Raw genomic sequence first — 16,531 nt, 5'->3', positions numbered from 1 at the left:
TGTGCTCAGGTTTAGGTTTGCAAGACCATTATTGATCACGTGACCCATCATTCTCGCCTATTTTCATTTTTATAACTACATCTTGTCTCCATGTAGATTAGAAATTAATTGTTTTTTTTTATATGCATATTAGTAATACATGAAGTTTATCATAAACAAATTAGTTATCACCAGTTTTTATTTTATGCACTTTTTTTTTATATGTAGATTAGTGAATTGCCGGCATATATTTTTTAGCCTGGCTAATTGTCAAGGTTCAAAATTTTTGAGGTGAATGAGAGCTCTTTATCAACTGGAAAAAGTTGGACAAGCTGCGTTTGAACCATGATTTTCACATCAAAGCTGTACCTATAACCAAGACTCGATCAAGGGTTTGGCTATATATTGTTAGGTTTATGGCTATACATAGAAAGAAGAATACATTCATCACATGATACGAACGACAAATCACTGAATAGAACTTTTTTTTTATTTATGTAAATGGCACCATTCTTCTGGTATAAATGAAGTCGCAATCCCTCTATCATAGAGGGACTGTGATGAAGTGAACAAGTTTCAGTCATAGAAAAAGTCATTCCTCATCTTTTTTTAGCTCCCTGATCAGTGCAACACCCAAACATCTTGTAGGTGACAATGCATAGTGTCGACCCAGTGGAAGTACTGGCCTCAACTAAAAAACAAAATAGTAACTTTGGGCACACACAGTAGAATGAGATATGTCTAAAATTATTGCTCAAAGATTTATTTTGCGCAAAATCACAGGCACAAATTTAGGTTTTTGAGTGTTGGCATAGAAACAGGACAGTATTTTTTTCTACCGCACTGCAGGCGTGTCCTGCCTTTCAACTTTAGGAAAAATCAGAATAACTTGGCGTGTGCACATCCTTCTAGTAACCGTGGTACATGCTGACATTTCAGAGCTCACAAATTTTGCATGTTTTATCACTTTGTCAACAGAGGGCGCTGTGCAGTGGAGTAATGGCAAAGAATTCGACTCCAAATATTTGTTAGGGATTCATCAGTTTTATTCACACCATAGTGATGTATGCATCACTCACAGTTAGACTATTATTATTGAACACATCTCTTGCAAAGTAACACACATAATTGTACGAAAACTGATGAGATAATGTTTATTGACTGAACAATCAATACAAGAACATACCCTTCCATTTGACAACGAATATCACATAAATTATCCACAATTATGATCAGTTTTCAAATTCATTCTATTCTATTCTATATTACAGTGGAGTGCCCGTTCAATTATACCAAACAGAAAAGACAATATGGAATTGTGATAATATGGTCCCCTGCAATAGGATAAAGTAACATAATGCATGCATGCACAGACTGCTTTGTCAATTAATTACATCGCTTTGACCATAAAATATGTCTACAAATTTATAACGAGTTTGTGGAGGAGTATAAACATAATAAAACAGATTATCCGTTTTTAGTCTATTTTTTCTTTAAAAGTGCTCAGATGAGAGGTCAGCCAGTACATGAATAAGGGCTGCATAGCTGCAATAAATACTAATATATAGGTGCCTCTTTTTCTTCCATGAACTACACTGTGAGGATTGGCTTCTGATAATATTAGTACCTTGAGTGTCTTCATCTGTAATGGAAGAACACACAGATGTATATAGACTGTGCACAAGATGTATAATCTACCAACAGCCATAGATCAAATGGCATTATGTCATATGTGAATTGGACTTGGTTCGATGCGCATCATTCATTTTGTTGTTCTTTGGGTTTACAGTATTACAATGGATAGCAAACAGGAGCAAAACGAGAAACAAAATAAATTATTTATTGATGGTCCAAATTTACCGTGATACATTTGTATACCATGAAAAAATTAGCTGCATGGTACATCATCTCAATCAAGTTGGGAGGTGGGGGTGGTGGCGGAGTTGGGAGGTAAGGGTGGTGCTGGGCTATCGGCATCTCAGGTTGGTCAACAGATAAAAGACATAGAAGAAAGAATGTATTTAAAGTGCCTGTGAAATGGCTGCTATTTTCACGTCTAAAATTATCAATTGATACATAAATATTATTAATTTTTATGTTTCTAAGCATAAATTATTTTTTTTAAGTGAAAAAATGTGTTTTAAACTCAGTCTACAGCAACTTTATTTTTTGTATTTTAAAACGAGGCTCCTCATTAGCTATTCATTGCCATACAGAAATTCCCCTTGTGACGTCAGAAAGGGAAGTTGCTGGGCAGCTTGCATTGCCGATACGTGTAAATAAGGCAAATTTCTTGTGCAGTTTTCTCGTCTTTGACTAAATTGTCACTTATGTACTTTTTCGTCGAGGAAGAACGGGCCATAATGAACACTTGGATATCAAATTTGTTGCATGGGGTTGAGTTAGATGCGAGATATGTCCGTTCTGGTGTGGCTGGTCGCAGTGATGTCACCGTCCCCGGCGCACGTTTGTAAACTATCGCTGAACCTCGGCACTGGACAACTTTCGAGTCGGTAAGAAGTTCTAGTTTTTTTGTTCTAGTTGAGCTTACTACTCTTTATAAAATATCTTATCGATAATTTCAAAGAGGTATGTGTGAACTCTTTATTATGCTCGATAAACTTAGATCGTGAATTTCCTCAGAAATATTGCCTGCTTCGTTCAAACGTGCATTGGCATCCATATATTGGATTTTCGTTCATGGTCGAAGGCGTGAGTGTCTCGTGTGGCCCGAATGTCATCGGCGTTTTACTTTATCACGTTTGATTTTTTTTTTTGCACAAATGAAACTCTTATTTTTTTCCACCATCAACAATTTCTGATATGGTTGTTGGGATCGGCCGACGTCTCTGTGGGCTGCCTTACACACGTAAAATGCCCAATGTTTTGACCTGGCTTCCCTTCACACGAAGCGCGGGTGTGCATTACATCCGCAAGTTTCAAAATTTTAAACGTAAATTTGAAAAATGTTTGGTGAAATAAAATTGACATATTATTATGAAAAGAAAATGAAGAAAAAAAAATTAATTATTTTTTGAATAATCGTTTGAGAGGATTGGGTGGCAATTGCTTATACTTATGTACTAATTGTAAATGTGTTCAATATTTTTTTCATCCATAATTCAAACACATATATAACATAATAATAGTTGCCTTTATTATAGTAAAAAAAGATGCATCATAAAACGAATGAATTACGTATAAACAAATGCCAAATAAAGATTGTGACCTTATTTATTTTCTAAACCTCCACAGGTTAACGAAGGGATACTTGAAGTTCATTGAAAAAGACTACAGTACTACCAGAGTGAGCAGTAACAGATTTATCAATATTTATGTCAGAGAATTATTTAGGACTTAAATTACCAAATCTTGGTTTTTCATAGATTCCAAAATCTGAAGATGTGTTTCCTTTTTTCATTGTCACACAGTGTCACTCAATTAAAACCATATACTATAGTAATAGTAATCCATGTACAAATTATATTTTATTCACATTATTTTCCTCACATACATGTACAGACAATCCAATGTTTACATTGTCATATTTCTTTGTTCATCACAAGTCTAAATAAAATTTGTGAACTGTGTAACGTAGCCTGTTTTTTATTAGCATAATTGTTGCAGCATCTGGAAATGTATTTACACTGTTATGTGAATCTTGTAGTGTGGCAATGAACTGCCGAGACTTTGTCAGGGTGGGCATACTGGCTGTTGAGTGGCAGGGGTGCATCATCAAGTGTATGTAATACACAATCTCCTCCAACATACAAGTCTAGTGTATTGAAGAGCTCTTCTACGTAATCTGTAAATTATAATGAGAGCATTTTGATTCAACAATAGTAGATAGAAAACCATAAAGAATCATATCATACATGCTCTATTGAAGTACATTTCCAGTAGAAGCATCAAAATTAAAATAAAAAGAAAACATATTTTGACATTCTAGACGTTAAACTATAGTGATCAATAAAATAGGGAAATAACTAAAAAAAACGACAAATCACAGTTACTAAATAAATGACCGCCGCGTGGAAATAGATTCAGTTGAAATGGGTGAACGCGTCGGGTCACGACGAGGACAAGTGCGTGACTGGTGGCGTTTAATTGGATAACAAAAATAATTGAGAGCAACACACATACAGACAAATTCAGAGTGGACTCGAGTTAGCGTGATTGTCATACTTATTTACTTGGTGATAACGCATTGACAGCCAAAGCCCGGATTCTTGTTCCATAAATGATTTCTAGACATCTCGACCCAAGACATTTCGACCCAAATTGAACATCTCGACCCACCGCATCGACGCGACTCTGTCTCAATGTGGCGACGCGAACCTCTATCTAGTTCAACGTTGATCGACATCTTTTAATTCGAAACATCGTGTACTATCTACTAGTATTTCCAACGCGTGTGGTCGGCGCCTTTGATTGCGTTAATTTTGTTTTTTATTCGCAAAATCTATCACTGGCAGCGTTTGTTTTGTCATGTCTCATAACTGAAAGTCCAAGCTGACTTTGTTTTGGCTGTAGGTATGAAAAACGGGTCGGGATTTTTTGGGGTCGAGATGTCCAGTACCCCCATAAAATTATTTCGCAGATCAAGCTGGAAGTAAAGTAACAGAGGTGTGAATTTGACATTCAACACCAATCACCGAACAATTCAGAAACTTTTAGCCTGCGAAAATGAAAACAATTAGCAGTGTGTAAGGACTGCGTAATTTCCTGTTTGTCCGACGCGTCGTTTTCGTGTTACTATCAAAAATTATTGATACCTTTACATAACGCAAACTTAATTGTCTCTATAAAGCGATAATCAGACTGGCAAAACAAGTCAAATGATTTGAAACACTTACCCGACGTCTCTCTCTCTTCTGAAATCCGCCTCGGTGATCATGGGCTGGTTCGGAATCTATTTCTTTCAAAATTGTTGGTATTGCGCCAGGTTTAAGTTGTCGGCGCTTCTCTTTAAAACCTAGTTGTTTTTTCACGGCCGAAGACAGTTTTTCGAAAAAAGAATCTGAGGTGAAGTGGACACTACATATGACGCTGTAAGGTGAAGGTCCACCCCAACCTTTTCTCGTTGTTTTCACGGCTTTCGTTTACTGACGTCGCACCTTCGGATCGTTTGGAAAAGTGTGAATACTTACACTATGACTATACGTATTACTGCAACCGCCCACAACACAACGTTTAACCATCACAAACGTTTGTTCTGAAAACAACTTCTAAAAACTCTCTATCTCAAAAAAAAAAAATTGACAAAAAAAAGAAATGCCGACCGAAAAATGTATATCGTTTAAAAGTATGTTGAATCACGCAGTGTTATATAAGTACAGCTCAGGAGTATGGCTTCCTCTCATATTTTGGCATTTGGTGGCGCACTTTCGGCGAGAGTCGGAAATCCGGAAACAGTCGACCGTTTCAGGATAGGTGGGCGTGGCTACAGCACGAGATATATCTTAAATTTACTTGGATAGGAGTAACCATTTTGACAAAAACAATCAATACCTGCCCACTTCAGTAGGACACGGATCTAAAATAGTTAACGTGAGAGTGGGCATTGCACAGGCACTTTAATTTAATTACACATAATGCATCCAGCTTGCATTTTCGTTTAAATTAAAATCCTGCTGGAATCAAAAGCAATACACTGTAGGAACAAAGAGGCTACCACAAGATGGATTTTGACAACTTACCAGAAAAAATACTATGCACGTTCCCATGTAAAGCAGCATTATATAATAGCCCAGAGAATTAAAACACAATCCACTTAACAAAATCATAATCATCCTGAATAGGAAAGAAAACGAGAAAGAATTACTTCAATGATAAAAACACAAAAATGTTTGTGTCCTCAAGGAAATTACAGCAACTTCAGAACATGATGGAATTTTGACTTCGGAAGAAAACCACTTTTATTATGCTTTAATTTGTTAATAGTGGCACATAAAGATTCTAACTGCATCACTATTAAAGCGAGGTCGTCATCGCCTGTGCATGTGCAGGAATTGAGTCCCAGGTGATGATAACCCAAAGGCTCATGGATAGACACTTGTTTGTGAACAATGACACGCTATGGCCATCTGACGCATGCACAGGTATACACTCTTGTGCGGTTTACTGAAACAAATTGTGTTTTTATGAACTCAAAGTATCACATTAGCGTTCTCTTATAGCAGGTGCAGAAAAAAACACATTATCATTAAAAACCACCAACTCCCAATCAGTTTTGCTTGCAACACCAGAATTTCGACAATCTCAATAGTCATAACAATTTGTATCTATATGATTATGAGGTTATTACGAAGATACCTCAAAGTATGCACGGAGACAGTACAGTGGGAGTATCAATCGTTGTGCAGCGGAGGTCGATGCGACGGCGTACTGTCCGAGTGCATACTTTGAGGTATCTTCATAATAACCTTATTATTAACATCTTTTCCTTCCTAGGATACATCATGGGAATGCCGAAATCCAAAAAGTTTAGAACAGAATCGGCAAACTTCTTTGTGTGGAGTCCGGTCAAACGCTGGTGGCAGCCATGTTTGTTTTTATTATTAGAGGACGCTTACGCGCATAATCATTCACTCAATATTTGGAATTGTATTTCCTTATATGGTAGGATGAAAATACCCTGTAAAATACCGCAAAATTACGGCACGCTGTAACTTATGGCGTTACGGTGACAGATGTATGATAATAGATGAATAATTTGCTTGAATGGTACCCCAAACTACTGCTCATGTGTATATATACCTCTGTATATATACCTCTGTATATATACCTCTGTATATATACCTCTGTATATATACCTCTGTATATACACCTCTGTATATATACCTCTGTATATACTGGTAGCAACGGTACACTCACTGCTCAGACTAATTTGAATTTAAAAGTTGATGAATTTATTCAACAAATGATCTATACTAAAAAAGTTGAATACTTTCTTTGCCTGTACTTACCCCACATATTTATAACCACAGAAAGCCACCAAATCCAGCGTCCTCAGTTGAGTATTCAAATTCATGATATATAAAGACAAGACAATAATAGCCAATTCTATTACCAACCATATCAAACCGGAACTAGCTTGCATTCCCAACTGCTCAGGGTCAAACCTGGCAAATGCAAAAAAAAACACCATAATGCGTAAAAGAGCAATAGCTCACTAATAGACATGTCAAACCTATCAATCACTAGGTTTTGTAGCCGTGGGTATTTTTGAGAAAATAGTGATAATCCGATATTTATTGTTATGCAAGACAAGTTAAATCACACTTACACCAAGAATCAAGTAAAGTTAAATATTACATATTTTTGTTATGTTAATGCATGACAATAAGGGCGACAGGATAAGGGTTAAGGTATTAACAGCATTCAGCACCATTGACAGCAATACAGCATTACTAACTCTGTACGTTGTATTATACAGGGAGCAGTGAGACTTACCTATTTTGTGTGCCAAGAACATATCCGGCAACTAAAAGGTACGTAACAAAGGCCATAACTGGAATATATAAATCTGGAGCATTTATTTCATATCGAGGGGCTACTGGTTCGTCTTGATTATTGTAATGAATCGACCAATTCTGTGAAAAATAAGCGAAGATAATTACTTCCCAAATAGTTTTAGGTTTTGCAAAAGGTCACTAAGCATTACGCTCAATATGATAAAGAATGAGGTCAAGTGACAAACACAAGAAATACTTACCGTGTGAGTAAATGGGAATGACAACAATGCCAATTTTTTACCAACATATGCTGTGTCTACTGCAAAATAATATTTTAACTTGCTCACAGAGATGAATCTGTCAACCTGCAGGAAAAATAAATAACTAAGTTAATTCACAAACTCCATAAATTGTGTGCTTTCAAAATCACTCGACAAGTTCAAGTCTTCTTTTCACTACCAATAACAAGTATATCTGAATATCAATTGTCACCTTGTTATAATGAGCAACTTTATAATGAATTTTGTGATATAATGTACGTCTCCCGCTCTTAACAAACCCAATGTAATATGTGACTCATTATAATGAAACCTTCACTATAACAAACTAATTGTACGTCACACCTGAAGAATATGTTATGAGGTTACAATTTACCTGAATATTCTGGTTATATGAAATACTTTTCATGGTATCAAGTGCACACAAGATATTTATCCTTACGTGCACCACGGATTATTTATGGAATTTTAAATCTTAAACATCTTACTCAGTGTTCTCCACAAGGGGTTTTAGGCGGGCGGCCCGCCCATCAAGTTTTACGGCCGCCCAGTAACTCTCAACACCCGCCCACCAACGTACATCCAGCTGAAATTATTTGTAAAAAGCTTGCATTGTTCTTCCCAAGCCTAAACAAAAGAGTAGTTGCCCAACCCTTTATTTTTCTATTGTTTCAAGAGTCCAAACATAAACAATGTCCATTGGAAGTCTGCAAGCAGTTATCAAGTGTATTCATGGCAATGTGTCAATCGCTTGAATTCATTGTCGCCCGACATTGTTGCCACTTAATTCCCCCGACACGCAACTACAGTGGTTTCAATTTACAGCTGTATTTTTAATAATCGTCTTATGATCACGAAAGAAAGAAGTAAATACGAACGAAATGTATATGCACAGAAAATAAACAAATATCTTAGCAGATTGCATGTAAACTCGAACAAAAATTTAAATTCTAGCCGTATTTACAACGTTCGCTCGATTTTCATTGTGAAAACAGCATGGAGAAGGCAAACTGATGACCTTTTGGCCTACCCAATTCAACGACCGTCTGCTACCCACCGCTGTTGGCGCTGTAACGATTTAGTATCTAAGTTGCATAGGGGAACAGCGCATTCTGGGTGTTCGTGTACTGAATTCGGAAAGCGGTAATAAACATCAAACATGGCTGCTGGATTAGTTTACCGCCGAGTATTTGTAATTGAATAATATTTTAGTTATCTTTTCCACGTACTTTTTTCAATTTATCTATTTTTTATGTCTAATCTTTCGAGAACATATCAGATTCTTTTATTTTGCTGATTGCTAGCATTTTTTTCTTGAATTTCAAAACAATGTGTGAAAACACAACGCATCGTGGCCGTACATGCGTAAATGCATCTTACTGTCCGTCGGCACGGGTGAGTACTGATGCCACAAATAAAAATGTTATGGATTTTGTTTTGACAAATTGTCCGTTTTGGCTTCGTGGGCAAATCATCTCGTATATTTTCTACATTATAACTCAATTATGTTTTGTACTTGCTCTTGGTTACTCGAATTGCATTTCATGAACGCAGAATAATTTGCGAACGCATAAATCACTGATTTCAAACTTTTTGCATTTCGTAAATATTGATAGTGATCAATCTGTATTTCAAAAAATTGTAACATGTTCCAATTAAATTAAATTAAAAAGAGAATAGTAAATAACTTAGTGTGTATTGCAGTTCATGTCATAAATGCGGGAATTCTGTATGCAAATTGATATGCAAATTTATGCTAATTAGGCCGCCCACCAGCTAATTTGGATTGTGGAGAACACTGCTTACTGCTCCATTGTTAATAAATCTGGTAAAACTACATGACATACATGTCACTCAAAATCTACAACTCAAACGAGACTAACACACTCAAACTTGTTTTTGGTAACTTACATTTTTTTCAAGCATTTCTCCTGTTTGTCCTGCCAATGATGCACCATACTGCATTGCCATATTAGCCATTGGGTCATTCATACTGTACGGCACATTAGACATTGATCCGGGAGTAGCCATCCCCACTGAGGTATCATAACCAGGCTCAGCACCTGTGGTATCATAGTAATCAGGTTGTGGTTGCGGTGGTGGCTGTGTACTGGTATCATCAAATAACTGTGTTGGTCCTCCTTGAATCCTTCCACCTGCTGCTGTGCCACCACCCCGGTGACTCTTGGCACTGCGGCTTCTTCCTTGTTTCTGTGAGGCTTTTTGGAGGAAACGGTACAGATATACAACAATGACCTTACAATTCCATCCAGTGCTGTGGTCTTCACTATTCTTAACGTGAATCCATATATCATAAAAATAAACTACTGTAGAATACTTTATTTTCGCTTGGAATTAATTTTCACTGAAGAAATAATTCAGTGAAAATAAAATCCAGTGAATATACCCTTTTTCCTATATTTTAAATTCAACTCATCAAAAATCAGTGAAAATAAATTCCATACAAAACACCCAAAAAGTCTATTCAGCGAAAATAACTTCTAGCTAAAATAAAGTATTTTACAGTATGTCTGCAACACCGATGCATGTAAAGTTATAACAAACAAACAATTTCTTTTGTTTACATTGGAAGTAGAAGCAAGACAACTTGCAGCTGAAATAGAGTGCCATCACTAACATAAAATTGTGCACAGTGCAAAATGTATTTCATTGCCATAATTTTCTCATTCAACTATTACCATGAGTAGGAAAAAATGTTTAATAATTAGGTTTAAATATCACGAGAATTGAATACTGCAAAATTTGCACTGCCTTCATGCACACTTTCAGGTTCATTTTTTCCACTGTTTAGGTACACAAGCCATGATCCTACAACCTTTAAAAAATGACAACCCTTCATATGAACGTTTTAAAATCCAGATAAATGCAATTTCCTTCAAAAAATGCTACTAGAAGATTCAAATGACAACTTTTCAGGTCATGATGACATAGAATGCCATTATTTATGAATTTGTGCGACGCACTACGTAATTTTTTATGTTGTATGCATGCACCCAACTTGAATCAGAATCAGAAATTGTAATCTTATAGACATAGTTACAACACAATCACATTTGACATTATTTTCAAAGCTGCCAGCTACAGAAAGATTAATTGTTAACATTATGTAATACATTTATAACACAGCAATTATAACAATAACTACACCAACACCAATTAGATGCTGCTGCTTGCGTGCACCATGTGTGAAAAGCAAAATTAATGCCAAATAGAGTTCTCAAGCAATCTATGTTTTTAATTCTTGGTAATTCTTAGTAGGTTACATCTAGAGTAGATTTTTAATCAAACACTGGCTTGAACTCCATAAAAGTGACTTTCCTAGTGTCCTTTGAAAAATAGATTTTCTCAATATTATTTCTATAAACTAAAGCAATTTATCAAATTTTGCATCAAAGTTCAAGCTCTGTAGTTTAGCTTGTCCCTTTTTTTTTTATATGTTCCTGTGGAAAGAGTGAGAGTGCCAGGGGATGCTTAGTAACAACCAAATCATCTCAGCTACAATTTAACAGGTTAACATGTTATAATTTAAAATTTTAATTTACTCAGCGTTATGATTTTATCATACAGGCTTGGGAAGCTAAAATGAAGTTAAAGCTGAGAAAAAAACAGCCTGGACGCAGGCCTCAATCTGCAGTGACCTGAGAAAGTGGTAGTCACAGCAACTACAACAGCAAGATTTGACAAGGTGATAGTGTATGTACCACTTTTTCAGTACACTACTGACATATAATTAATAATCTTAAACAGGCCATGTCTATTCTCCTAATATAAAGTAAATTGTTCTTGATTGCAATCGACAAATGTACGAGACTAGCAGTATTATTGACCATGTACTGATATTCATATTATACAGACTACCTATATCCGTATTCCAGATGTAATACTGCAAGTAATTGCTATTCATATGCAAATTATTAGTATTGGTGCATTGGATTACGTCTGTCGTTGACTGTCAAGCTTGAAAATTACGGACTTAGATTCTCGACAAGCTGTTCATGGCCAAACGATCTATAGCTTTATTTTAACAAAGCAGTCGTATGAACAATTATCGACTATTTTACCGATCCTCGGTTCGAAATAGATCATGCCCAAGTGCCAGAAAGCGCAAGTGATTCAACTTTCAATTAGTCAGGCAGTGCAGAGAACGTTTCTATAAAGAAAGTACAGTAAGATTTCTAGTCAAGCAGCAAACACCTAATAACCCAAAACTCAACGTACACTTACGATGTCTGAACCCCGCTGGGGCATCCATTTTTAACGTATATTCGAAAAAATCTGGTACGAAGTGACACTTCCTCGAAGTACGTATAGATTCAATGACACATTGCCTCGATTTCGATTGCCACGGTGTAAGACCGCCTAACTTTATCATTTTATTTACATTCTTTTGTTTACATTCATTACTTGAGGATATCCATCCGTGTACATATTAAATACAACTGTACACCAAAAGCTAACTCCAAACAAACTAAACCAAAATTTTGTAAACTATGCTGTAAACTTTAATTGGAACTAGAAAACGTCACATTTCCTTGCATAAAAAACCTAAGGGGCTTTAAATGTAATTCGCATGCGCAGTTCAATGAAAACATAAACGCATGTGAAAACCGGAACGGAAAGGAAGGTTGAAAGAATCACTCGTGTAGGAAGAAATATGACTTCCCAGAGAGCTGATTGTGGTAATCTCGAATTAAGGTCACAAAGCTGTGAACAAAATTTACTTTCCAGACCAGATGGTTCAGCAACTTATTGTCAAGGTGTGTACCACCGAGATAGTTTACCAGCACCTTAGAAATGTCATTCTTATATCTTATAGCGAGACTACTACAAACCTATGTATAGCATCTGTCACGATTACAAGATCTTACTAAAAATATATATAACTGTAATCAGAACATCGTACAGCATGTAAACAAATCAAAAAAAGGACAACGTACAAAATTAGGGTTAGGGTTGTTCAGAGGTTACATCTGTATAATGCAAGGGTATTTGCTTCAGTTTTTTGGTTGCAAATATTGTGCAGCATTTCTGCTAGAAATACACTGAAACTCAGGAATGCATCCTGTGTTTCAGTTTCACACAACCATGGTTCAACATGTCTGGTATTCATAAATAAGCTACCAAATCTGTGACATTGCAATTATTACGCCTGAATTAATAATATTTATACTTTCCAATAGGTGACACATCCGTAATTGTGGCAGTGTACGGTCCAGCAGAAGTTAAACAAAGTAAAGAATTTTTAGACAAAGCAACATTGGAAGTGATATTTAAACCCAAGGTTGGGATTCCAGGTAATGCATTGAGTGATGGGTGTATGACATGGCATGTTTTCTTTTATAGTATGGAACATGTAAACTCTTTTGAAACAACTCTCTGTAAAATGGACCACTGCGAGATCCTGTGTTATATATGAAAACAGGACAAAACAAAGGTGATAGCATTGTAGTGACGTCAACAATTCCTGTGGTGTTTGACAAACACGAAAATACTTTTTTGAGTACTTCCATGTTTAATAATGTGCTATACACTCGTCTTGTATTACACAAGAGCCTCGGTTAACCTTTGTTTATGTTTTGTTTTTTATATGCAGGATGCAGTGAAAAATTTCAAGAAAGATTAATTCGTAATACTTGTGAGACAATCGTGTTAACTGCCTTACATCCCAGATCCTCCATAAATATTATTATACAAGTAATGCACAATGCTGGATCTGTATCCTTTTAGACATACATACATGGTATTATGATACCAGTAACAGGATTAAAATAAAATTTAAAATTCTCTATTACTTGAAAATAATTAGCCAAGTGTCAGAAAATAATTTCATAAAAATTGATAAATATAACTAGCTTATTCAAACGAAAGTTTGTATACATATTCAATTTTATGACAGCCTATAGATTCTCTGTTATTCAAATGAAGACATCAATGTCAATGTTTTCGATATATATATAAAATAATTCCCCCCTTATTTGCTGCATATTGATGAGCTTATTTGCATAAAAAATATGAAATGTCAATATTTTTATTTTTGCATTATTTGATGCTACTTTCCTATTATTAGAAATTAATATACAGTTATTATCATGTTGTGTAAATAGTACATGTATGGCTTTGCTAGACGCTGGTTTACCAATGTCATGTTTAGTGGCTGCGGTTACGTGTTCATTAAGTTGTGATGGGGACATTATATTAGATCCAACAAGCCAACAAGAAAAGGTAATCCAAAAAAGCTGAGAAAGAACTCTTGTGTGCTGAGAGTACTAGAGGAATATTTAAAATTTATTCAAATTTCAAGGTTAGCTTATCATACTAATATTTGTCTGTTATTTGAGATGCACAACGCAAGAACAATGTAATCCACATTATTAACGTTTATAATACTCAGAGAAAATTAATTTGATGGTTGTTTACAGTCTGATTTATTCCAGAACACCTCTACCACAAGTTAAATTTAAATCTGATTTTTTTAGATATCAGAAATTGCCTAATGTTTGTGGATTCCCACAGAGCATCTTTGTACCATGTAAATGATGTATTTAAACCCAAAACTAGTTACTGGTAGGTAATTACATTTTTTAGAGCAAGATTCATTGAAATAAGATGATTAGTATGTGAGGTGGAAAAGCGGATATCTCAAGTACTAATCATCACATTTCAATGAAACTTGATACATAGATGTACATACTAGTACATAGATGCTTTGTGACCTGAATAGTTTAAATATGCATGATAATTTAATTGTTTCCATCGTTTTCTTAGGAATTAATTATCAAATTCTAATGAAACTTGGTACATAGGTGGCCTGTAACAAAGCACAGACCTGATTAGTTTTAGGTCAAAATTTGAGCATACTAATTACCTAATTTGCATAATATGCATAGTTGTCAAATTTCAATGAAATTTGGTACATGTAGATGCTCTGCAATAATCCACAGACGTTAATGGTTTAATGCAGAAAACAATGCATTTTCTAATATTTAATAGCCAATTTGTGATATCTCAAAAAAATCAGATCTAAATTGAACTTGTGGTATACATACATATGTATGTGCTCTGGAATAAATCAGACTGCAAACTTCAATAATGTGCATCTCAAATAGCAGACCAATATTAGTCTCTAAGCTTCTTGTTTGAAATGCTAATAATAAATTTGAATCAATATTAAATATGCCACCAATGCTCTCAGGACCCAGGAGTTCATTCTAAGCTTTCTTTTGTTTTGTTTTTATGTTTATTTCATTACTTTTTTTTTTTTTACTGTTTTAGTGTGTACAAGTTTCAAAGCATTCAGAAATTGAAAAATGTTATGTCTGATTTGTGGCCGTGATTTCTACATTTTTCACAATCATATTTCCATCTTTTCACAGGAGGCTAAGGCAATTTTAACATTTGTATTTGAAAGTCGGGATAATGAAATCATTACATCCAATACGCATGGTATATACTCTATAAAACAGGTACAGGGTCACGTTTCATTTATTGCATTTGTATTAGTAGCACATGCGTTTATGTAGGTTACAGAGGTATGTCTATGGTCAAAATTAGTGATATTTCAATAGTTTGGAATTGAGCAAATTGCAATTTTTGCTTTATTTGAGCTTCTATTGGAGATAGGCTTTTGATAGTGCAAATACAGTATTGCATTTGAAAGTCAGAATAATGAAATAATGTATATAAATAATATAATAAAAAAATAATGGGGAAAAAATGTAAATCTACCACCATAATATTTGTTTTTCATGAAAATATGACTGAAATTTATATTTCAGCAGAAAATATTGCTTTCATGAAAGGAATCAGTGATGTTAGAGTCAAAGATTACTTCATGACATTATTTCAAAATAAGTATGTGAATCCCAATATAGTTTCAAGATTGTTCAAAAAGACGATTAAGAATTATCCACAAAATCTAAAACTCAACATTACCAAACACAGTTTCCCTACCTGATTCAGCGCATTTGACAATAACTGTATTGTTACTGCCACTGTGTTTGAATAAATATTATCCCATATTTTATAATTATTTTTCAGTACTACAGCTGTGTAGAAGCATGTCGTAAAGCAAGTCTGGTCATCTTTGATTTTTTCAGAGATTCAGTGAAAAGGAAATTGTCAAAAACAGATTGATCTTACTACTCGAATTGAAAGGTGTATTTCTTGTTAAATAAACTTTGTTTTAGTAATGATCCACTGGTGTCATTTTTAGTCCTTTGGACCAACGGTCCAACGGACTAATGCTATCACAATTTGTAAGCCGTAGGCCGTGTGCTGTAGACAAAGATATCTCAAAAACCCTTCAGTCTAATTTTCTGAAACTTGGCATTATAATAGCTTGTGTGAATATCTCCAGGGCATTTTTTTTTTATTTGGCTTGAATCATTTTAAAATTAATTTTTGGCCCAAAAACCTTCCAAAATCAGGCTTTTCTAGTGTAGGTAATCTCTGTCCAATTATCATACATGGTGAGTGGCACAATTTGCATAGTAAACATTTTGTGTTATTTTTTTCTGATACACACTTCTCTTATCAAATTGTAGTTTCATAACAAAGAATGTATATTATTTGATGTGTTCATGTATGTTGTGATAGTTTATCGCATAAATTATTCGTTTAATGATAGATTAAATAGTACTAATTTGAATTTATCACGCATGCGCAGTTGCGCAGTTACGCATAAAACGACCATTTGACGATATGGCAGTGTGATTTGATGTCTCAAATTTCGCTATGAAAATTAAAGTATAATAATTGTTTTGATAGAATACAATGCGTGATGTGTATTTGTGATTA

The 16,531-nt window shown here is 34.9% G+C and overlaps 2 protein-coding genes across 3 annotated transcripts; one reads left to right on the top strand and one right to left on the bottom strand.

Moving 5' to 3' along the window:
- Nucleotides 1-1,107: 1,107 nt before the first annotated feature.
- Nucleotides 1,108-12,076, bottom strand: LOC100373409 (protein YIF1B-like). 2 transcript variants are annotated; one of them, XM_085491363.1, is made up of 7 exons: nucleotides 11,954-12,076; nucleotides 9,626-9,933; nucleotides 7,697-7,801; nucleotides 7,435-7,574; nucleotides 6,948-7,103; nucleotides 5,679-5,772; nucleotides 1,108-1,621 (listed from the first exon to the last, which is right to left on the bottom strand). In XM_085491363.1, exons 1-7 carry the CDS (start codon nucleotides 11,985-11,987, stop codon nucleotides 1,457-1,459), a joined length of 1,002 nt encoding a protein of 333 aa, XP_085347489.1. In that variant the 5' UTR covers nucleotides 11,988-12,076; the 3' UTR covers nucleotides 1,108-1,456. The 2 variants fall into 2 exon arrangements, with proteins under 2 accessions (XP_085347489.1, XP_002733361.1); XM_002733315.4 differs by having other exon boundaries at nucleotides 11,960-12,076.
- A 247-nt stretch (nucleotides 12,077-12,323) lies between these two features.
- On the top strand, nucleotides 12,324-15,927 carry LOC100373258 (exosome complex component RRP46-like). The gene is made up of 6 exons (XM_085506318.1): nucleotides 12,324-12,492; nucleotides 12,916-13,029; nucleotides 13,329-13,450; nucleotides 13,817-13,957; nucleotides 15,109-15,198; nucleotides 15,773-15,927. The coding sequence occupies exons 1-6, from the start codon at nucleotides 12,390-12,392 to the stop codon at nucleotides 15,866-15,868; spliced, it is 666 nt and encodes a 221-aa protein (XP_085362444.1). The 5' UTR covers nucleotides 12,324-12,389; the 3' UTR covers nucleotides 15,869-15,927.
- Nucleotides 15,928-16,531: the final 604 nt, after the last annotated feature.

Source organism: Saccoglossus kowalevskii, chromosome 2, assembly GCF_978046115.1.
Source record: "Saccoglossus kowalevskii chromosome 2, keSacKowa6.1, whole genome shotgun sequence".
Taxonomy (NCBI): domain Eukaryota; kingdom Metazoa; phylum Hemichordata; class Enteropneusta; family Harrimaniidae; genus Saccoglossus; species Saccoglossus kowalevskii.
Note: the sequence above shows the minus strand (reverse complement) of the source record. Positions and strands in the feature narration are given on the sequence as shown.

Coding starts and splice junctions, on each gene's coding strand:
- LOC100373409 (XM_085491363.1), bottom strand. CDS start 11,987: ATGGATGCCCCAGCGGGGTTCAGACATCGTAAGT. Junction 7,575..7,696: donor CATTCCCATTTACTCACACG/GTAAGTATTTCT, acceptor TATTTTTCACAG/AATTGGTCGATTCATTACAA. Junction 5,773..6,947: donor TGTGGTTATAAATATGTGGG/GTAAGTACAGGC, acceptor TTTCCTATTCAG/GATGATTATGATTTTGTTAA.
- LOC100373258 (XM_085506318.1), top strand. CDS start 12,390: ATGACTTCCCAGAGAGCTGATTGTGGTAATCTCGAATTAAGGTCACAA. Junction 12,493..12,915: donor TTCAGCAACTTATTGTCAAG/GTGTGTACCACC, acceptor ACTTTCCAATAG/GTGACACATCCGTAATTGTG. Junction 13,451..13,816: donor TAATGCACAATGCTGGATCT/GTATCCTTTTAG, acceptor ATTAATATACAG/TTATTATCATGTTGTGTAAA.